This window comes from Quercus suber, unplaced genomic scaffold, assembly GCF_002906115.3.
Source record: "Quercus suber isolate HL8 unplaced genomic scaffold, Cork oak 2.0 scaffold_328, whole genome shotgun sequence".
Classification (NCBI taxonomy): Eukaryota; Viridiplantae; Streptophyta; class Magnoliopsida; order Fagales; family Fagaceae; genus Quercus; species Quercus suber.
The window spans coordinates 40,703-63,394 of record NW_027069781.1 but is presented as its reverse complement, the minus strand read 5'-3'; the positions used below and the strand labels follow the sequence as shown (position 1 = coordinate 63,394).

The following is a 22,692-nucleotide window of genomic DNA, read 5'->3' as shown; positions in this document are numbered from 1 at the left end:
TATCACTTATTTAAAAAAAAAAAAAAAAAAAAAAAAAATATTGTAATTCTTATTGTCTATTCTAGATTTACCTAATTTATGTAATTTTCGTACTTGATTTGTTTACCCCCTATACACATCCTGTGTACTTAGGTGTCTCCTTTTTATATCAATAAATCTTATTACTTATAAAATAAATAAAAAATGAAAAATTTGTTCAGTTTTTCATAACATAGAGAAGCACCCAAGTTGTGAACAAAATAGACTATTTTTTCACTTTTGCATATAAACGTTGCCAAAAGCCTTGCAGCTAGTTGGCACGTCCTAGTATTTCCAACCAACAGACATCTAGGTTCAAATCCCTCCTACCTTGTTGTAATTATCGAATTATCAAAAAAAAAAAAAAAAAAAAAAAAAAAAAAAGAGAAGTACACATTCAAATCATCATTTTTAAAATATATATATATATATTACAATAAACCAATTGATGCAGGAGTGCAACCAGAAATTATTTCAATATCTAATTTTGGATTTTCATAGGATAATTTTATATTTTTAGTTTTTAGTTTGAGTTATGATAGGGACTAAATTTCATGTTCTTAGATAAGGATTAGTTTAGTATTTGGATTAGTATTTGAGTTCAACTAGGATTAGTTGTTTATCTTTATCTTTTATTTACTTTTTTATCTTTATCTTTTATTTATTGGAAGCTTTATAACCTACCTCTCCCATTCTCTCCTCTCATTCTATTCTAATACAATGGAAAATATATTTGAGCTTTTTGAATCAATTGGTTTTTTTTTTAATTTAGAAAAACCAAAATTATTAGCAAAAGCCCAAAAAATTGGAAGACCAACAGTGCAAGCCCAGGACCAAAATCCAGACCAGACTGACCAGGACCAATTGGATCCGGACCTGTTGAGACCAGTCACTTGTCCGGTCAGATTTGGTCCAGGCTATTATGGAACTAGACAGATCAGTCTGGTACCAAAAAAATGCAAAAAGGGGACCAGACCAGACCGTTTACCACCCCTGTATGTTTTTATTTTGTAAGGGTAGTCACTAAACAGAAATCCTTAAATTACAATTTAAAAACATTCTGAACAAAACAGACTATTTTTCCACAAGGGCCAGAACATTCAAACCTATGAAAAAAAGGAGTGTGTTTGGTGTGTGGGTTCTATTTTTTCTTCTTTTCTTTTCTTTTTTGGTTGTGTGTGTGTTTGGGGGGGGGGGGGGGGGGGGGGTGGTGGGGGATGTGGTTGGTTTAAATTGCTCTCATCACAAGCAATAAAGTCAATTGCAATCCTATCCTAAAAATTAAAAATGAGCAGTCCCCTATCCTATGAGGTCAGTTGCACTGTAAGCTCAAAATTTTACAAATATCACCCTTAGACTTTGATGTGAGTGTCAATTTGACCCATTGACTTTTGACTTGAACAATTAACCCCCTGGACATGGTTTGTGGCAAATCAAACAATTTGTTAGTATTTTTCAGGTAAAGCCTAAGCAATCTGCTTAAGGTAATAATGGTTTGGGAAAGTCATATACTGTCATATTCTGTTTACAAGCAAATTATGATGGGAGTTCATTGAATATTTTTTTAAGAACCTTAACAAATGTAAACATTGCTGCAATTCAAAATAATTATGTCTATGGAAATGTGGTTTACTAATATAATACACACAATTACCTGCTGTTCAGTCATTTGCAGAAAGGCAATAGTATAATACACCAACTCCGTGATATTATTTGCAAGAACCTACATCAGCAATGTTTGATTTATAACAGAGAAAGAGAAATAAAGATGAAGCACAATCAGGTTTCAAAACATAACCATACCTTTGCCAATTTTGCACTACCCATGATGGTCAACAGAAACTCAAACAGCTGCACATGCAGTAGTACATGCATAAGAAATCAATCTTTTGAACTAATACAAAACAATCAATATGGCATGAAAACCAAATGCATCACTTGTAATGGATAAATATGCAGTTGGTGATTGACGCAGGCTGCAAGAAGCCAATTTAATTTTAATTTTAGTTTATTTATTTTTTAAGTGTGGAAATTTTGTAATTTTCTAGTTTCTGGGCATGGGTTTTTTTTTTTTTTTTTTTTTTTTTTANCATTGGAATATAACCTTCATTTGATTGGTTCAAGACTGAGAATTAGAGTCAGTTGCCTCCTTCATGGATTTAGTGTATTCTGGAGTATGGAAAGGGGAAGGGGTGGATGGGCTGTGGTGGAAACCTGCTTCTCAGGGAGTTTTTGATGTTAGATCTTCTTATAAAGTTTTCCAATCCCCTTCCCAATTGTCATTCCCTTGGAAGACTTTGGAGTTCCAAAGTGCCTTCAAAGATTAACTTCTTTGTGTGGACAGTGGCGTTGGGTAAAATATTGACCAATGACAATTTGAGGAACCGCTGACTCATTGTTATTGACTGGTGCTGTATGTGTAGTAGGGCAGGGGAGAATACTAATCATCTACTCTTGCATTGCCTAATAGCCAGAGAATTGTAGAGTATGGTGTTTACACTCTTCGGGTTATTTTGGGTTATGCCCAAGGATGTAGTGGAGCTTCTAGCTAGCTGGTTGGGCAAGTTTAGTAAACATAGAAATGGGGTGATTTGGAACATGGCCTCTCACTGGGCAAGTTTAGTAAACATAGAAATGGGGTGATTTGGAACATGGTCTCTCATTGTTTGATGTGTATGTGGAGTATTTGGGGACTATTTTGACTATTGATAATTTATGTTTGAGGAAAGTGTGGATTCAAGATTGATGTTATATATCGGTAGATCATCTTTTATTACATTATCCTATTGCTTTCAAGCTATGGTCTATGGTGTTCACCTTGTTTGACTAGGTAATGGCAAAGACTCTGGCATGTTGGCATGGTAAGTTTGGTTGGCATCGTAATGGAGTTATTTGGATGGCTGTCCTCCCTCATTGTTTGATGTGGTGCATTTGGTGTGAGAGAAATAACCGGTGTTTTGAAGACCCTGAAATACAATTAAAGCTTTTCTTCTTTAAAACACTATCGGAATGGATGTCTATCATAGAAGTCTTTCTATTTCTTTGGTTTTTGATGTGATGGATGCTTGTAATTTGTGTTTTTGATTGTTTTGGTCCCCAATTGTATACTTCCTATATACTTGGGTGACCCCTTTTTATTTTTTTGATAAATAATGGAATTGTATTAAAAGAGAAAAACTAGGTACACCAGGGGTGTACATGAAAAACAGTACATCAAACACTTAAAATACAAAGATCAAGCATTTCTAAAAAATTAGAACAAGGAAAAGATTAAAAGACGAACTCCACTCTAGCAAGGTATGAAAAATGAGAGATTTAAGATCCAAAATAGACTGTTCCTTCCCTTCAAAACATCTTGAGTTCCGTTCTTGCCAAATTCACCATAGCACACAATGAGGGATGGCCCTCCATAAATCAATGCTTTGATGCCCACCAAAGGAACCTTGCCAACTCGAAAATAAATCAATAACACTATGCGGCATAACCCAAAGGAGACCAAAAAGGGTCCACACCATAGACCATAACTCATAGGCAATAGGACAATGTAGAAGAAGATGATTCACCGATTCCCCACTCTTTTACACATATAGCACCAATCTACAACGGCTACACCCTTATACCATAAATTTTCAATAGTCAAAATCTTACCTAAGGAGGCAGTCCAAGAGAAGAAAGCAACCTTAGTAGGGACCTTAGACCGCCACACAGGCTTCCAAGGGAAAGAAATGTCTAGAGTAGAGGAAAGAGAGAGATAGATACTCACTCCTTTAAAATTCTTATTCCCAGTTGGTTTCCAGCAAAGTTTGTCCTGACCTTCACCATTAAGGGGCATTGAATTGATAAGATCAAGAAAAGTGTAAAAATGCTCTGTTTCCCATCTTGGGGAGCTCTAGAAAAAAGAAGATCCCAGTGAAGCCTTTGGTTAGGAAAGGACATAACATCTGCAATAGAAGACTCCTTATTACAACTAATATTATAGAGTTCCGGAAAAGCCTCCGGAGGGTGCAAGTCCCATACCACACATGATGCCAAAATTTAATTCTATCACAACACCAACCTCAAATGAATGGATTTTGAAAAGGCTGGCCAGCCTTGTCTGATGGTTCTCCAAAGACTAACACCATAAGGATTAGAGACTTCTTTTGTACACCAACCTCCCCAATCATTCCCATATTTAGCTCAATAACCGCCTCCAGAGATGGGTTTCTCTCTTCCATATCTCCACAACCATTTCCCCAACAAAGCTTGATTGAAGGTTCTCAAATTTTTAATACCCAAACCACCATACTGCACATGGAGAACAAACCTGGGCCCAATTTACTAGTCGGATTTAGGAGACTCATCAATCCCACCCAAAGAAAATTTCTTTGTAGCCTCTCAATACGAATAGATATCCACAGGAATAGGAAAGAGAGATAGGAAATAAGTTGGCAAACTTGAGAGAGTGCTTTTGATTAAGGTAATCTTACCACCTTTTGATAGGTATAATCGCTTCCAACTCGTTAATCTTCGCTCCATTCTTTCTAAGATAGAGTTCCAAATCGCCCTGTCCTTGAATTTAGCACCCAATGCAGTCCCAAGTAAGTCATTGGCAAAGATGACTGTCTACAGCCCAGCAATGCCACAAGCTCCCCCATATTAGTAACCTCTCCAACTGGGACTAATTCTGACTTAGCCAGGTTAATATGCAACCCTGACACCACCTCAAAAGAGGCTAAAATTTCCCGCAAATATTCAATTGACTTACTGTAGCATCACAGAAAATTAAAGTGTCATCCGCAAAGAGAAGATGGGTCACCATGAGGGGAGTATTAGATCTGGTACCAACTGTGAAACCTGAAATGTGTCCAGCCAGTACTGCACCATCCAACAGACGGCTTAATGCCTCCATAACAATAGCAAATAAGAGCGGAGAGAGAGGATCTCCTTGGCGTAGCCCCCTAGAGCTCCCAAGAAATCCTTAGGGGAGCCATTTATCAAGATCGAAATTTCACTGTGGAATACAGAACAAAATCCACTTTCTCCATTTCTCAGAGAATCCACAACGCTGCAACATATACATAAGAAATCCCAGCTGACATGATCAAAAGCTTTCTCCACATCCAACTTACATAAAACCCCAGGTATCCTTGCCTTGAGCCTACTATCCAAACACTCATTAGCAATTAAGACAGAATCTAGGATTTGTCTATCCAGAACAAGCATTTTGAGACTCAGAGATAATTCCAGTAATCACCCTTCTCAGCCTATTAGCCAGCAATTTTGAAATGACTTTATAAATGCTACCCACAAGACTAATAGGTCTAAAATCTCTCACATTGACAGCATCACTTTCTTTGAATTAGAGCAATAAAGTCGCATTAAGACTTTTCTCAAGATAGCTTGTGAATGGAAGTTGGCAAGAATCTCCATAATTTCAAGTTTTAGAAAGTCCCAACAAGCCTTAAGAAAGCCATTGAAAAACCATCTGGTCCAGGAGATTTATCGCCATTACAACCTGGACTACACCATATACCTCCTCTTCCTCAAAAGGTCTTTCTAACCAGGCAGCTTCCTCCTCAGAAATCATAGAGAATTCCACTTCATCAAGCACAGGTCTTTGCCCTCATTTTCAGAGTACATTGTTTGAAGAAGTGAGAGATGCAAGCTGCTATTGAATTAGGATCCGAAGTCAATTCACCTTCCACCATCAGTTTGTCTATATTATTAAATCTCTGTGAGAGTTTGCTGTTCTATGAAAGAATTTAGTATTTCTATCCCCCTCGGGATCCAAAGGCCCTAGATTTCTGCCTCCACATATTTCAACCATAAGAGTTACCTTTTCAAGTTATGCGAAGCTGTTCTTTTCCAAAGTCTCATCATATGATAGAGGACGAGTATCTTCCAGCAAGTCAAATGCTTCAAGGCTCTTCCATAACTTGTTCATCTTATCCTCCACATTGCCAAATTCTTCTACGTTCCATTTCTTTAAGTCTAGCTTCAAAGCTTTCAATTTGCTTGCAAACCGAAAGCTAGGGGAACCTTGAAAATGATAGGACTCCCACCAAGTTCTCACTTTCTCTACAAAACCCTCTGCCTTTAACCACATATTCTCAAATCGAAAAGGATGGCTGCCTCTATGAAAATTTCCCCCTTCTAACAGAACTGGAAAGTGGTCTGAAAGTAATCTATGCAATCTTTTTTGACGAATATTAGGAAATTGCTCCTCCAAATCAGAAGAGAGAAGAACCTGTCAAGCCTAGACCGCGAAGCCACTGCTCCAGAATTAGACCAAGTGAAAGTACCTCCTCCAATGGTAAATCAATAAAGATGTGAATCATCTTCTTCTTCATTGTCCTATTGCTTATGAACTATGGTCTATGGTGTGGGCTCTATTTGGTCTTCAATGGGTTATGCCGAGTGGTGTCTTAGATTTATTTTCGAGTTGGCAAGGTTCATTTGGTGGGTGTCGGAGCATTGATTTATGGAGGGCTGTCCCTCATTGTGTCCTATGGTGTATTTGGCGAGAACGGAACTCAAGATGTTTCGAAGGAAAGGAACGGTCTATTCCAGATATTAAATCTCTTCTTCTTCACACCTTGCTAGAGTGGAGTTCTTCCTTTAATCTCTTCTCTTGTTCTAATGTTTTAGAAATGCTGGATCTTTGTAATTTTTCTGTTTGATGTACTGTTTTCCTTGTACACCCCCAGTGTACTTGGGCTTTTTAATTAATACAATTCCGTTATTTATCAAAAAAAAAAAAAACTTCTTTGACAATATGTAACTAGGAGTTCCCTGAAAATGATAAGCTGCCCACCAAGCCCTCACTTTGTCTACAAACCTCTCCTTGCCTTCAACCACATTTATTCAAAACGAAAAGGAATTCAACCTCTATGTTGACTCCCACCCTCCAACAGAATTTGAAAGTGATTTGATAAAACTCTAGGCAACCGTTTTTGGGAGAAGTGTGTGAAATAGTCTGCCAAAATCAGAGAGAATAGAAACCGATTTTAGGTAGGTAGGAGTGATAACATTGCCACGAAGGATTTTGAGAGCTCAAGGAGCACACCCACCACATCGGAGCACCTTGCGACATCGCCGAAGGTATTGCTGGGCACCTTAGCTGCATCGGAAGTGGTGGGTAATGCCGGAGAGGACAACACGATGGCACTAGCTCAGCCACCCATTGTGTCAACAGGACCAACGGTGGTGGCCCAAGCCTCCCATGTTTAGATATGGCAAATCGGTGATCTGAATGGGTCGACGTTGGAGCCGGTGGGGTCAACGGCCACTATATTGGAACTGGGTATGACTCTTGTTGACCTATAAGTTTCGGCGATGGTGTCTTTGTCTTCTCCAGTGGCATCGGAGGATGGGGATGACGATTTTGTGGGTTTGGAAGGACCGGGTACTTCTGATTTTGAGGGAGCTCAAGTACTTGGCCCAACTATAAGGAATTGGTTGGAGATTTGGATAAGTCTTGGGGTAATTCTAAAGACTGGATATTACAATTGCATGATGGCAGGCAATTAGTGCTCCCATTGTCACTGTATCGTTCCCCAGATAGTATGTTAGTCTGCTCAAGTTTTAAGGGAGAGTGTATACTAGGTAATGAATCTTGTACTAATGAAGGGCAGAGGGTTAGTCAGGCAGACGAGGGTGAGGGGTTAGTAGAGTCTTCGTTTGTGGTTTTTGGGTCGAAGAGTGAATTGTGGGAATTTGGTGAAAGGGTAAGGTCTTGTGAGGGCGGTGATGAGCCTTTAGTTGTGGTACCTTTGGCCATTGAAGGTTCGTTGGAGTTGGTGACTAGTCCTGTGAAGGAGATTGGGTGTAAGGAGAGTGTGGATAATTGTCAACTATCGCAATGGTAACCAATAGGATAAAGGATTTCAAGAAATCTATGAGCACTTTGCTGGAAGGTTTTGAGGAGCAGATTATAGGATTGTTACTAGCCATTGAGGCCAAAAAAAAAGATAAACAAAAACTTAGGGTGGGTGATCAGATGAAGTTGGTCAAGTCAGGCCAGAAAGGTCAACGAGAGTTGACGAATTTGTTGTCATTGTTGAATGTGGAGTATGATCCACAAAAAGCAAGGAGTGCAAGCTCTGAGCGGGTTGTTGTGCCTTATCAATGAATGCGAAGATTATTTCTTGGAACGTTAGAGGGTTGAATGAGCTGGACAAAAGACTCAGGGTTAGAAATTTGATTAGGAGATGGGGGCCACATGTGGTTTGTCTTTAAGAAACCAAAATGGGGTTGATTAATAGATTGGTGATTTGTAGCTTGTGGGGTGGCCAACATGTTGACTGGTCTTACTTATGTTCTTGTGGAGCTTTTGGTGGGGTGTTGGTGATGTGGGACACTCGGATAGTTAATAAAATAGAGGAAGCAATGGGGAGATTTTTGGTTTCTTGTAAGTTTACAAGTGTGTCAGATTAGTTTGTTTGGGCGTTTACTGGTGTTTATGGTCCTAATTTACACTAAGACGAGGTTTTTATAGGAGGAACTCTGTGGCTTGAATAGCTAGTGGAGTGTCCCGTTGTGTGTGGGTGGGGATTTTAATGTGATTGGATTCCCTTCCGAATGATTGGGGTCTAATTCTTTCCCTACGGCTATGCGGGAGTTTTCCAATTTTATCTCGGAACAGGGTTTCATTGATCTGCCTTTGTAAGGGGGTTCTTTTACTTGGTCAAATTCTAGAGAAGTTGCTTCGAAGGCAAGGCTGGACAGATTCTTGTTTTCTACAAATTGGGAGGATAAGTTTCCAACAGTTTCTCAAAAACGGATGTTTAGGTTGTGCTCGGATCATTTTCCAATTGTCCTTGAGGGTGGATCTTTTCAAAGAGGGAGTATGCTGTTTAGATTTGAGAATATGTGGCTTAAGGATGAAGGTTTTGTGGATTGGGTCTGCTCTTGGTGGGATTCCTATCAGGTTCATAGTGCACCAAGTTTCATTCTGGCCAATAAATTAAAGCTTTTAAAAAATGATTTGAAAAGATGGAATGTGGAGGTGTTTGGTCATGTTGAAGTTCGGATTAAAAAATTGTGGAAGGACCTAAGTGCTCTAGAGAATTTGGAGGAGAGTTGGGGTTTATCAGCGGAGGAAAGGGTAGAAATGGGAAGAGTTCGTGATAAGTTAGAAAGAGCTACTTTGTTGGAAGAAATAAGTTGGAGGCAAAAATCTAGAGTTCTTTGTGTTAGGGAAGGAGACAGGAATACTAAATTTTTTCACCGCATAGCTAACTCTTACAGGAGGGTTAATTCTATTGATAGGCTTATGGTGGATGGGGTGTTGTCTTCGGACCCGGCTGCTATAACAGATTGTATCTCTCAGTTTTATAGGTAGCTTTATTTGGAGGAGGTAGCTCATAGACCTGTCTTAGGTGATGTGGATTTTTATAGTATTTCGGTGGAAGATGCAAGTTGGCTAGATAGGCCTTTTGAGGAAGAAGAGGTATTTGGGGTGATCACTGACTTTAATGATGACAAGGCACCTGGCCCGGATGGCTTTTCAATGGCATTCTTCCAGTCATGTTGGGGTGTTTTGAAAACAGAAATTATGGCTGTATTTCACAATTTCCATACTCAGGCGGTGTTTGAGAAGAGTCTTAATACTTCGTTCCTTGCTCTTATTCCCAAGAAGTGGATGCTGTGGAGGTCAAGGACTTTTGGCCTATTAGCTTAGTTGGTGGGATTTATAAGATTATTTCTAAGGTGTTAGCTAATCGGCTTCGTAGGGTGGTGCATGGGCTTATTTCGGATTCACAAAATGCTTTTGTGAAAGGTAGACAGATTTTGGATTCTGTCTTGATTGCTTCTGAATGTATTGATAGTAGATTGAAGTCAGGAGTTCCAGGTGTGTTGTGTAAATTGGATGTGGAGAAGGCGTATGATACTATGATCATGTGAGTTTGGATTTTTTAATGTATATGCTTCAGCGTTGTGGTTTCTCAGAGAAATGGAGAAAATGGATAAGGTATTGCATTTCAATTGTAACGTTTTCCATTCTGATTAATGGTAGCCCATCTGATTTCTTTGGAAGTTCTAGGGGGTTTCGGCAAGGGGATCCTTTATCTCTTTTGTTGTTTGATATTGTGATGGAGGCATTAGGTCATATGTTGGATGTGGCTGCCTCTGCCGGGCAATTCTCAGGCTTTTCTGTGGGTAATACGGCCGGTTCATCAGTGATGGTGTCTCACCTTTTATTTGCAGATGACACTCTGATTTTTTGTGATGCTGAACCTTCTTAGATTGCAAATTTGAGGGCGATTCTTGCTAGATTTGAGGAGGTGTTAGGACTTCATATTAATTTGGGGAAATATGAACTAGTACCTGTTGGTGGGGTACATAATTTGGAGGCTTTGGTGGGTTTGTTGGGGTGTGGGCAGTCTTCTTTGCCCTTGAAATATTTGGGCCTTCCATTAGGTGCAAAATTTAAGGATTTATATGTTTGGAATCCTATTCTAGAGAGAATGGAGAGGAGATTAGTAGGTTGGAAGATAATGTATCTATCTAAAAGGGGTAAGGTGACACTCATTAAAAGCTCACTCTCGTCTTTACTTACATACTTTCTTTCCCTTTTTCCTTTACCGGGTAAGGTGGCAAAGCGTATGGAGAAATTACAGAGAGATTTTTGTGGAATGAGATTGGTGGTGAACCTAAAATACATTTAGTTAATTGGGATAAGGTATGTAGGCCTTTGCAGGTTGGGGGGTTGGGTATAAGACGGTTGGGGAACTTTAATTCTGCCTTGCTAGGAAAATGGTTGTGGAGGTATGACATGGAGCCTGATGCTTTATGGAGGAGGGTTATAGAGGCAAAATATGGGAACATTTAGGGTGGTTGGTGTACGAAAAAGGTGACAAGTCCTTACGGGGTTAGCTTGTAGAGATACATTAGAAGCGGTTGGTTGAATTTCTCTAAATTCCTTGTTTATGATGTGGGGGATGGTACTAGAGTGAAATTTTGGAAGCATGTGTGGTGTGGGGATTGTCCTCTCCAAGAGATTGTTCCGGAGCTTTATTGTCTTAATAGGTCAAAGGATTCCTCAGTGGCTGAAGTTATGAGTTGGTTTACTGGGAGGTTTTACTGGAATGTGCAATTTCGTTGTCAACCGCAAGATTGGGAAGATGAAGCTTTTGACTGGTTTATGAGGTTGGTCTATTCTTCGACAGTGCGGGGGTTTGGCCCAGACAAGGTTTGTTGGAAATTTGCAAGGAATAGAGGTTTTGAGGTTAGAGGTTATTATAGCTCCTTCTACCCTCCTACTCTTGTTTCCTTTCCATGGAGAATGATATGGCAATCGAAAGTTCCTTCAAGGGTGGCTTTCTTTTCTTGGTCTGCTTCCTTAGGTAAGATCTTAACAACAGACAACCTTTGTAAAAGAAGAGTGATAGTGCTTGAATGGTGCTAGATGTGCAACAGGTATGGGGAGTCGGTGGATCATCTTCTACTTCATTGCTCCATAGCCTGGGAATTGTGGTCCTTGGTTTTCTGCTTGTTTGGTATTCAATGGGTTATGCCTCATATTGTTCTTGAGTTGTTTGAGGCTTGGCAAGGACAGTTTGTGTGACATCGTCACATTGATGTTTGGAGATTAGTGCCTCATTGCTTGATTTGGTGCATTTGGCGTGAAAGGAATGCTAGAAGCTTTGAGGGTTGTGAACATTCTTTGCTGGAGATTAAGACTTTTTTCTTACACTCTCTTTGAATGGAGTGTGGTTTTATCTCATTTTTCTCATTTTCTTGTTCTTCATTTTCTTTTTTTCTTAACCGTTGTTCTTTTGTTTCCTGATTTGTGCCTCCATAGTACATCTCCAATGTACTCGGTTTGGCAATATTTCTATTATTAATAATATTCTTACGTTATTTATCAAAAATTTATTCAAGATGCTGAGGAAGAATTAGGCCAAGTGTAAAGGTCCCCTTCCAAAGGGATATCCATCAACTCTTGAAGAGAGATAAAGTAAGAAAATTCATACCTAGAATGAGTATAACTTTCAGCCCCTAACCGCTCTTTGATGGATAGCGGATTACATTAAAGTCTCCTCCCAAACACCATGTTAAATTCCACCAATGATAAGTTCTGCTAGTTCCTCCCACATTGTTTCACGCTTATTGTAAAAAATGAATAGATATTTTATGAAGATTTTTCCAATCAAATCATTCGCTTTCTCATTGTCTCATTTTAAATAACTGGCTAATCATACCCTTCTATAGATGCCAATAGCAATAATAATGAAATTAATAGTAGGAGGAAAATCCGTTACTTTTGAATATTCTACCAGTTTGGAGTAGATGTTTTTATGAAATCTCCTATTTTCTAGATGTATCTAATCGAATCTGAGTCAATATTTAAATGTTCAATTTGAGTTTGCTTTTTATAGAATTTTTCTTTCTTTTTTTCCAAATAACTTGTCATTAGGTACATACTTGGTCAGTGGATGCTAACCAATTTGTCGCTGATGAGGATGATGTCACTTATAGCTGTCGTGTTTCGGGTAAGAATTGTTGTGATATTTAATTGTTCTATATATATATATATAAGAGTTTGTGTAGACTGAAATAAGGGTTTTAATATATTGATCTAATTGGATATGTTAATTATTATTTTGTAAAGACTGTTGTGATCATTTTGGGTAGGAAACAAGATGAACACAAATTTGGGAAGCTATAGAATCTATTATAAATTGTTGAAATCATGGACAATGTAGAATTATCATGAAAGTGACGCATGATGTTCTTTTGAACAATCTCATGGAAATATACATCTTCTGAAGGTTGCCAAGAGCCTTGTAGCTCAATTGGCACTTCAAAGATGTCCAAGATTCAAATTTCCCCTCCCTTAACTATCAAATTATAAATAAAATTCTACAGAAGGGTTAATAATATGATTATTTGCTGGTCTTTTTTGTCATGCTATACATATGGTTGTATCAATATTTGTGGTAGATTTTAACAGCATAAAGCTTTTCATTTGTTTGGTCTCATTATTAACTTTATTTTTTGAGCTACATGATAACACAAAACAAAGAACGCTTTGAACCAAGTTGCACAAATTTTCCAAGGGATTTTTCTGGAAAATAAATTGAATTATAAAATAAACCTTGGAATTAACACTTAGGGTTGCTTGGAGTCCTTTCTAGGCAAGGTGGAAGACCTACCTAGATAGACTGGAATCTGCACCAAGCCATTGAAGAAAATTAGAATTGAATTTTTAATCATTGAAGTACAATAACACATTTATATAGATTACTAGGACTAAACTCTAACTATAATTTTTTGGATCCAAAGTCCAATTATTGAATTTCGAAAATAAACTTGACTCTAAGACATTAAATAAGAAACTAATAACCTCATTGGCTAAATAACACCTAAAATAATATCCAATGGAATAACGGTAATAATACAATTTACTTCTAAAAATAAATAAACCTAAACTAGAATAAAATTGTCTTCATGCTCCCTTATGGCATGAGCTTTCGTGGAAGTTTTTTTGTATAAGATATTGCTTCGTACAGGTGCACTTTTACTGGAAGAGGTTGTCAATGCTTATGGTAGAGAAGGAATTGATGCCATCATGAATGGTGCAAAACAACACTTCAGGGAGTCTCAACAAAAAAAAGTTTCTGGCTCCACAGTTTGGTGGAGGGTAAGTGAAATGTATTTGTCTGTGTATATGTTAACAGTTAGGAAATTATCCTGTAGTAGGGCATTGCCAAAGACCTCTAGTAGGATTCATAAGTAGACTTTGCCGATATGCACTATTTTGATATCAATATTGGGTCGTTAATCAAGATTTTGCATAGTAATTAAGAAACTGCCACCAGATCTGCTTAATAAAGTTTAGTAACCAAGGATCTATTTCCACCTTATGTTGGCAGAGCTTTAATAGAGTATGGTTTCTTGATTTCACTGGCCCTTTATCCCCTCTGTGCAATCTTCTTAAAGATTTAAATTCCATTAAAATAGATGCTGTATTGAGTCTTTTCCAGTCTATTATGCTTATGATTCTCTTGGAAGAATGTGTTTTCCAAGGTATTAGTGGCAGAACCTGTATTCTCTTGTAATACTTATGGACTTTAGAGAACTTTTGAATATTTCATTATAAAGATAAAATGGTATAGTCCAACTGCCAAGTTCAAAACAGTATGCAGAATTTAAAAAACAAAAAGAATAAAACTAAAATTTGAAATTACAAATATCCAAACACTTAAAGACATATAAGCTCATGAATTTGGAATCCCTGTAACTACAGCAAAGGGTCAAAAGGGTAACGCCTGCATTTGTGCCTTTGTCAAGTCCCTTCCCCTTATTTCTCTTCTCAAAGGGGGATGCTAATAAAAGATAAAAAAAATGCTATCCAACTTCTTGTGATTTGAGACTTGGGGGAATATATACCATTCAAACTGGTTGATGAAAGAGGCAAATTGCGGTATTAGCTCCGCCTTATTCTTTTGCAAACCTTTAATCTGAATTTGGAATTTCATTTCCTTCAAACATCCCAGTGTTCCTCTCATTTCAAATACCCTACATGAGGGATGAAGCTATGGCTTTCCACATGATATTACTCTGACTTTGGCCTAACACAGGGTATCCCAAATAAATACTAGCAATTATAGCCATATAAATCTGTGTATGTATTTATATGTATATGTATGTATTATATTTTAATGTGTTAATTTTAGCCTTCTCTCTTTAACTCAATTTTGCTTGGTATATTGCTCAGACGAGGGAAGCTACTCTATTTGCATTAGCATCTCTTTCAGAACAATTGGTTGATTTAGAGGTTTGTGCCTTTTACTTTATACCTCTAACATAAGCTAGGTTTTGTAATGTGGTTGGGTTCTAATGTGTGTAGCTACTACCGTCTTTCACTTTTGATAATATGATTCTTTTTTCTTGGTGGGATCTGCTTCATATATTTTATTGATATATTTATTTAATATACTTGTCAGGTATCAGGACCGAGCAGAGTTGATGTTGGGAAGCTTGTGGAGCAAATAGTCACTGAAGACATTGGAATTGGTGAACTCTCTGTCTCCTCCTGCCTCTTCTCCCTCTTTCAGTACTGGATTCAAATTGTGCATCAGTGAACACAATTAGTTGTTATTGTTCTGTTGTGCAGGGGTACATGAATATCCCTTTCTTTATGCCCGTATATTTACATCAGTTGCTAAGTTCTCCCCTCTGGTAAATATTAAAATAGTTCCTTCCCTTTTTGAAGCTCATGTATTCTAGAATATTCCTATGAAATTTATGATCTCGTATAGATTGGCCATGGAGTTCTTGAGCACATCCTGTACGCTGCTATCAAGGCAATTGGCATGGATGTGTAAGCATTCAGACCTCCCTTTTAATATGTAAATTATTGAGAGAGAGAGAAATTAAGCTATGGTGATGGTGTTCTTTTCACAGGCCCCCACCTGTTAAAGTAGGTGCCTGCAGGGCACTTTCCCAGCTCCTACCTGAAGCAAACAAAGAACTTATTCGATCCCAAATGATGGGTTTATTTTCATCACTTACAGATCTTCTTAACCAAGTAATGTACCTCCATTATATCCTTGTTTGATTTGGTTGAAGTGCCGTTTACTATTAGTTCTAATGCTGCTTTTTAGGCATCTGATGAAACCTTACACCTAGTGCTTGAAACACTGCAAGCTGTGATTAAGGCAGGTGGGTTTAAGTATATGGCAAATCTTTTAATTTCATAGCGAATATGGCAATTTCATTTTAGGCTGGTATAACAAATTTCATATTCTTTCTGGTTAAGTACCGATTTCTTTCATTTTAAGTATGAGTAGTATCATGTTTTCTTAATTCCATGGCAAATATGGTAATCTAGTTTTAGGCTGGCGTAACAAATTTCATTTTCTTTCTGGTTAACTGTACCCTTTTTTGTTGTTGTTGTTTCTCATGTAGGCAGTGAAACATCAACATCTGTGGAGCCCATCATCTCTCCCATAATTCTTAATGTGTGGGCATTGCATATTTCAGATCCTTTTATCAGCATTGATGCACTTGAGGTTCTTGAGGTAAAAATTTTGAGTGTTATTGATGATTGTCATAGTATGACGGGATGCCTACATGCATCTTGTCTGCATGTGCTTGATATGTTTTTAATATACTTCTTTCAGTTTGTTGCCGATTGGGGGTATAAGGTTCTGTTAGTGGATGTATTAAAGATTCATATAAGCACCTCCTTTTACTGGAAATCTACCTCAGCTTTCTATTCATTCCTTATATAAAAAAGGGTAAACACAATAGGACAGGAATATTCATGAAAGGGACAGCTCAGCCCTTATGAAACTTCAGAGCAACTTCCTAGCCCTTTCTTGAAGGGTTCCATGTATACAACAGAAAGTACAACCGTATGTATTCCTAATTCTCTAACACTTGCCTTCAAGTAGGGTTCAAATCCCCCCTCCCAACCTTTGAATTATCAACAACAAAATGTGACCTGAAATAATTAACATAATTTTATTACTTAAAAAAAAAAAAAAAAACACTTCCCCTCAAGCTGGGGAATGTTTGTCATATACGCCCAGCTCGGAACATATCAACTCTAGATGACTTCTACATGATGCCTTAGTAAAGATATTTGCAAGTTGATCTCTAGAGTTCACATACGTAGTTATATCCTCACTTAGAATCTTGTCTTGGACAAAGTGTCATTCTACTTCAATGTGCTTGGTCCTTTCATTGAATTCTGGATTGGATGCAATGTGTATGGCAGCTTAGAAAACTAAAAATTTGGGTATCTTCAACTCTCCAATCAATATTTTTGGGATTGATCGAGGTAGGGGGATTTGACACCAAGTACCGGAATTTTTTTTACCTAAAAAGAAAGCTTCTACTGACTTTGTCAATTGAGCATAATTGCTATTATTTTATTTAATTGAGGTCATTAACAACAATTCAGTTGAAAACAATTAATTGCGGTCCAATTTTATCTTTGTTTCCATGATGACAAATAATTAGAGGATCATAAATAGAACCAAACTTTACAAACAACTTAATCGACAACTCACAACTCCATAACTTGATTGACCAATTCAAGAAATAAATGAAACCAACATACGGACGCACTTGCTATTGGAATAACACTATTAAATCTGGGGACAAACAGAAGGAAAAGCACTTGAGAAGGTCAACATGTAATCATCTTAGTCAATCCATAAAGGACCTGACCCGTAACAGTGACAGATTCGAGTGGTGACAGGTTTCAGTCGAGAAACAGTTGGACAATGAACAAGTCTTGCGCTTCTTATTGCGTAATTTATCTTGGGTCTGATGAGGTCAACAGCGGTCGATTTGGGTTTATGGGTCATCGATTTATGGTCAGTGATGGTCGAATGGAAGGTATTCAACAGTAGTTGAATTCGCAGCTTACATCAGTGGTTTTAATACTAATTACCATATAAACTAAAATTTCATATTATGTATTTTGAGTTAAATCAAAATTAATCCTAATACGCATGTAATATTTTTAAGTTCACCTTCATAATACAAATGACCCAATTTACCTTACAACTAAAACAATATTACATGCAACAGTTGATATAGGTTAATTGAAGCGAAGATTAGCAAGTTGGAAGCGTTTGTATCTATCAAAAGGTGGTAAGGTAGCTTTACTTAAAAGCATTCTCTTGCCTACTTATTACCTATCTCTCTTTCCTATCCCGGTGGATATTGCAAAATGCATTGAGAAACTCTAGTGGGGTTTTTTATGGGGTGGTATTGATGAGTCTCATAAATTGAATCGGGTCAATTGGGCTTAGATGTGTAGCCCTCTTAAGTCTGGTGGGTTGGGTGTGCAAAATTTGAGAAAATTTAACCAAGCTCTGCTTAGTAAATGGCTGTGGAGGTACGGTTTGGAGACGAGCCATCTTTGGCAGCGGGTTATCGAGATCTAGTATGGGAATATTTGGGGTGGGTGGTGTACAAAAGAAGCGACAATCACTTATGGTGTTAGTTTTTGGAGATCTATAAGACAAGGCTGGCCGGTACTTATCAAAAAAAAAAAAAAAAGACAAGGCTGGCCGGCATTTTTTAAATCCACCATCTTCAAAGTTGGCAATGGTAATAGAATTAAACTTTGGCATCACTTGTGGTGTGGGGGTTGTACTTTTGGGAGGCATTTCCAGAACTCTACAGCTTTAGTTGTAACAAGGATTCTTTTCTTGCGGACGTCATGTCCTTTCCTAATTAGAGGCTTTATTGGGATCTTCGATTCTATAGAGAGCCCCAAGATTGGGAGATGAAACAATTTGATATCTTTAGGAAGCTTATACACTCTATGACCTTTATTGGTGAGGGGCATGACAAACTTTCCTGCATGTCAACAAAGAATAAGGGCTTTAAGGTTAGTGAATACTACTTATCCCTCTTCTCGACCCCTGACAACCTTTTTCCGTGGAAAGCTGTGTGGTGCTCAAAGATCCCTCCTAGAGTTGCATTCTTTTCTTGGACTGCTGCCTTAGGCAAGATTTTGACCCCTGATAGGCTATGGAATTAGGGTGTCCGGTGTCCCCGTTATGGATTGGTGTTTTCTGTGTAAAAGAAGCGGGGAATCGGTAAACCATCTTCTTCTTCATTGTCCCATTGCTTTTGAGCTATAGTCTATGGTTTGGAGCCTTTTTGGTGTGATTTGGGTGATGCCCCAAAGTGTTGCAGATTTATTTACATCCTGGCAGGGTCTATTTGGTAGACAGCGCAATATAGACCTATGGCGGGCTGTCCCACATTGTGTGTTATGGTGTCTTTGGCGGGAAAGGAACAGTAGGTGCTTTGAGGGAACGGAACGATCGATTCTTGAGATTAAATCTCACTTCCTCCACTCTTTGTTTGCTTGGTGTTCTGTTTTCTCTTCTTTTTCTTGCTCAACACCTAAAATTAAATAAAGTACGAGAAATTTGACTAGAATTATGCAATTTTTAAAAACATAATAAAATAAAATTTGTAATATACTAACAAGCCTAATCAAGTTTCCAAGCACCTTTGGCATCATCCGACCTGCCAAATTAATGTTGGGCATTAGTAGTAGCCGTGGGATGCCCTTGATATACCTTAATGGCTGCTGCTGTGGTCTTCTATCAGTTGTGCTGCTCGATGCATCCAATATTGGTTCTAATGGAACTTGTTTTGTTATTTCCACCTTTTCCAAATGTTCGTGGTGGCATCCACTGCCCTTGAGACTTGAGTTGTGGTGAACATTTATGTATAATGTGGAATCTGTTTTATTTTTCCTTGTGCCATTTTGTGTTTATAACTTTAGAAAGTTGATGATTTTAAGATTTTGTTCTATTAACTGTTTATTTCATTTTTTATCCCAGGCAATAAAAAATTCTCCTGGTTGCATACATCCACTAACATCCCGGGTTTTACCATATATTGGACCAATCTTAAACAAGGTACAATTTATAAGAGTTATCTCAGTGTGAATAATGTCTGGATGTACAACAATCACGAAGGTATGTGTTTCTGATGCATTATGATGGTTATTACCAGCCCCAACAGCAGCCTGATGGATTAGTAGCAGGATCATTGGATCTGGTGACTATGCTATTGAAGGCAAGTTATATTTGGCAAGATGGTTTCTTTTATTTTCCTTTTGCTATTGATTTTCCATCTTTTCTAAATTTATGTGGAATCATAAATTTATATCATAATAGTATCCACAATTTGCTAACTACTCTTTGTGATAGCATTTTACAGAATGCTCCAATTGATGTAGTAAAAGCAGTACATGATGTCTGTTTTGATGCTGTTATCTGGATAGTCCTTCAAAGTGACGATCATAGTGAGATGCAGGTTATCTAAAATATTTCAAGGCCTTTTCAATTTCCTTTTGCTTGTTTTGTATCCAAATGTTGAAACAACTCCTTTGCTTCCTCAATATTGACCAGAATGCAACAGAATGTTTAGCTGCTTTTGTATCTGGTGGAAGAGAAGAAGTGCTAACTTGGAGTGGTGATTCTAGGTTTACTATGCGAAGTTTACTTGATGCTGCTTCAAGGTTAGTTTTTAGTAGTTTACTTTGTTTTACAGTCCCATTGGGAAGCTTGAAAGCTCTTACTTAATTGAGTAAAAATTTGAAAACGTTGTACTGGCCTAATAATTTGGGCTAGTAGAAACTAGATTCTTTTGTTGATTACTAATTACTTGCATGAAGAGATTTGTGTTTATTTTTTAAAAATTATTGTGATGCTAGGTTCAATAATTTACTTAAAACCACTTGTGATTAGGGGCTTAAAAATAGTCAAACTTTGGTACTAGCTCTATTTATTTAACCACTGCTACGTTTATATCATTTTGTGGGATATAGATTTTCTGTGTTCTTTATTTTGGGAGCATTTGAATTACAAGTGAAATATCCATTTTTTTTTTTTGGTTAATATTGTAAGTTTACAAGGTCCTGATTGATTTTGATAATTGACATGGAAGAATGTATTGAATTGTCTCTACTTTTTATCCTTCAATTTGGTTTCTTATTTGCTGAGTGAGAAATATAGACTTTCCTTTTCCATTTGTAGTTCATGTCTTTTGCCAAATGCTGACCTTTCTAGCAAGCAGGCCTTATCATCATTGCCACTTTTTACGGTTGAGGATGAGGTTCAACCGGAAGCTTAAGGCGTTCAATCGTGGAAGATGACACAACATTCATGCAACTTCCCCTATCAATAATAAGCTTCTTTGCTTGGTTTCCACAACGAACCAACATTTGAAATATTGAAGTTCGCCTCCAATCCTCTTTCTCTACTTTAGGGGCTGCTAAAATACGTCTCACTACAGATAAAAGAGAAGTATCCACTTCATCCTCCTCCAAGTCATCCATAGCAAAATCTCCCTAATCAAATGCACGACCTTCATCTTGCTCACAATCACTCAATTTCCCCCTAAACAATCTCCCTGATTGTGTAGGCATGATGCAAAATCCTTGCTCTGATACCAAACTGATGTAGGACAAGGGGGAACAACAAAATCTGGTTTAGAAAACCAGGGGCAGATCTGGTATAGCTTGGGCTTTGAAGAATTAGGGTTAGAGTTTAGAAAACCAGGGGAAGATCTGGTATAGCTTGGGCTTTGAAGAATTAGGGTTAGGTTTTGGTGGGGAATAGACTAGAAAATAAGAGGGATAATAGGGTTTCCAAAGGGGACAAGGATTAGTAGAGTTTGGGGATGAAACAAAGGAAAACAATCAAGGTTTGGGTGGCTGTTCCTGTGCTGTGAACAGTGATCCGTGAATAGTAAAATTGAAAAAAAAATAGATAAATTCAAGGAATCACACCTAGACTTCTTAAGCATCACACCTAGGGTTCCTTGGCATCACACCTCGGAGAAGGTTGCATCACACAAACCATAAAGAAAGCTATGCAGCTCTTAAATTCTAAAAACATTCATCATTAATCAACTCGATAGAAAGTACTACAACTCTTTAAATAGAAAACTAATACCTAATCCTAGATGAACAAGGATTTCTTAAAACCTTAATAAGACTTGGACTTGGACTTAGGCTTTTACTACTAAGCCCAACTAGATAACCAAACTAAAGTAAAGCCCAAAAGAAGATCTAATGGACTGTTAGAACATCCCATTCCAGAACATTATGAAATTATAAAACTGCCCTTGATACATAAAATCAAATAAATATAATAAATCGGTCTTCCCATTGCCTCCTGTGTGCTTTGGGATGATATTTCTTCTTTCTAAAATGAAATTTTGCGGCTTTTATAGTTGTTCATCCAATTCCTGTTAGTTTTCCATTATCAATATTATATTATAATTTTGACATAGGTTTCTGGATGCTGATATTTGCACAATTTGAATGCAGACTTCTTGACCCCAAATTGGAAAGCTCTGGTTCTCTTTTTGTTGGGAGTTACATCCTGCAGCTTATATTGAATCTGCCATCACAAATGTCACTGCATATACGAGATCTGGTTGCTGCTCTTGTTAGACGGATGCAATCTGTTCAAATAGTGGGACTGAAAAGCTCATTGCTACTTATTTTTGCCAGATTAGTAATGTCCTCTAACTTTTTAACTTCATCTAAGTTATGACAGTGTAAACTTTAGAAGTTTTTTTATTTTTTATTTTTTATTTAAGTTGCAAATTGTTTTATTTTATAGTATTCTTGAAAAAAAATGTGTATATCTCAAAGCGCACGGGAAAATGTTGCGTGAGAGAAGTTCTATGCTGCAACTTCCTGGTTGTTTGCGCTCAATTCATTCAACATTGGTTTTGTCAAATTTCTCCAACATTTCCTGATTGTTGGCATGGTCAAGTAGTCAGGCACCCCTACATATTTTTTATGGATAAAGTTTTGAAAGTTTTTCGCCCTTCAAAATGCAGGTTCATATGAGTTCCCCAAATGTTGAACAATTTATTGATTTACTGACCAGCATCCCAGCCGAAGGCTATGATAATTCCTTCTCTTATGTAATGTCAGAATGGACTAAGCAACAAAGTAAGCATCCCTCATGCACTTGTTTTCTTTTAGCAAGGTATCCAAATGTATTTCAAGTGGTGATATGAGTAATCACACATATCATATTTCATTCAGATTGAGTTTTATAATGGCTTTATTGTATTGCGAACTTACGTAATAAAGAGTAATTACATTTTTGCATGGTAGTAAAAGCGCAAACACGGATGAGGTAATTAGAAGATATGTTACTTACCCGTTGGACAAAA

At 37.5% G+C, this 22,692-nt stretch overlaps 1 protein-coding gene across 1 annotated transcript in view; it reads left to right on the top strand.

The window, feature by feature from the left end:
* The first annotated feature begins 12,367 nt into the window (after window positions 1-12,367).
* Window positions 12,368-22,692, top strand: part of LOC112011287 (uncharacterized) — a 29,935-nt gene continuing 19,610 nt past the window's right edge. Inside the window, exons 1-15 of the mRNA XM_024043692.2 lie at window positions 12,368-12,497; window positions 13,518-13,648; window positions 14,726-14,785; window positions 14,955-15,024; window positions 15,125-15,189; window positions 15,270-15,331; window positions 15,415-15,538; window positions 15,615-15,672; window positions 15,919-16,031; window positions 19,332-19,409; window positions 19,507-19,569; window positions 19,714-19,809; window positions 19,905-20,014; window positions 21,830-22,019; window positions 22,351-22,465. Of these exons, the coding sequence (XP_023899460.2) occupies window positions 13,577-13,648; window positions 14,726-14,785; window positions 14,955-15,024; window positions 15,125-15,189; window positions 15,270-15,331; window positions 15,415-15,538; window positions 15,615-15,672; window positions 15,919-16,031; window positions 19,332-19,409; window positions 19,507-19,569; window positions 19,714-19,809; window positions 19,905-20,014; window positions 21,830-22,019; window positions 22,351-22,465 (1,276 nt within the window). The 5' untranslated portion in view covers window positions 12,368-12,497; window positions 13,518-13,576. The remainder of the gene's footprint in view (window positions 12,498-13,517; window positions 13,649-14,725; window positions 14,786-14,954; window positions 15,025-15,124; window positions 15,190-15,269; window positions 15,332-15,414; window positions 15,539-15,614; window positions 15,673-15,918; window positions 16,032-19,331; window positions 19,410-19,506; window positions 19,570-19,713; window positions 19,810-19,904; window positions 20,015-21,829; window positions 22,020-22,350; window positions 22,466-22,692) is intronic.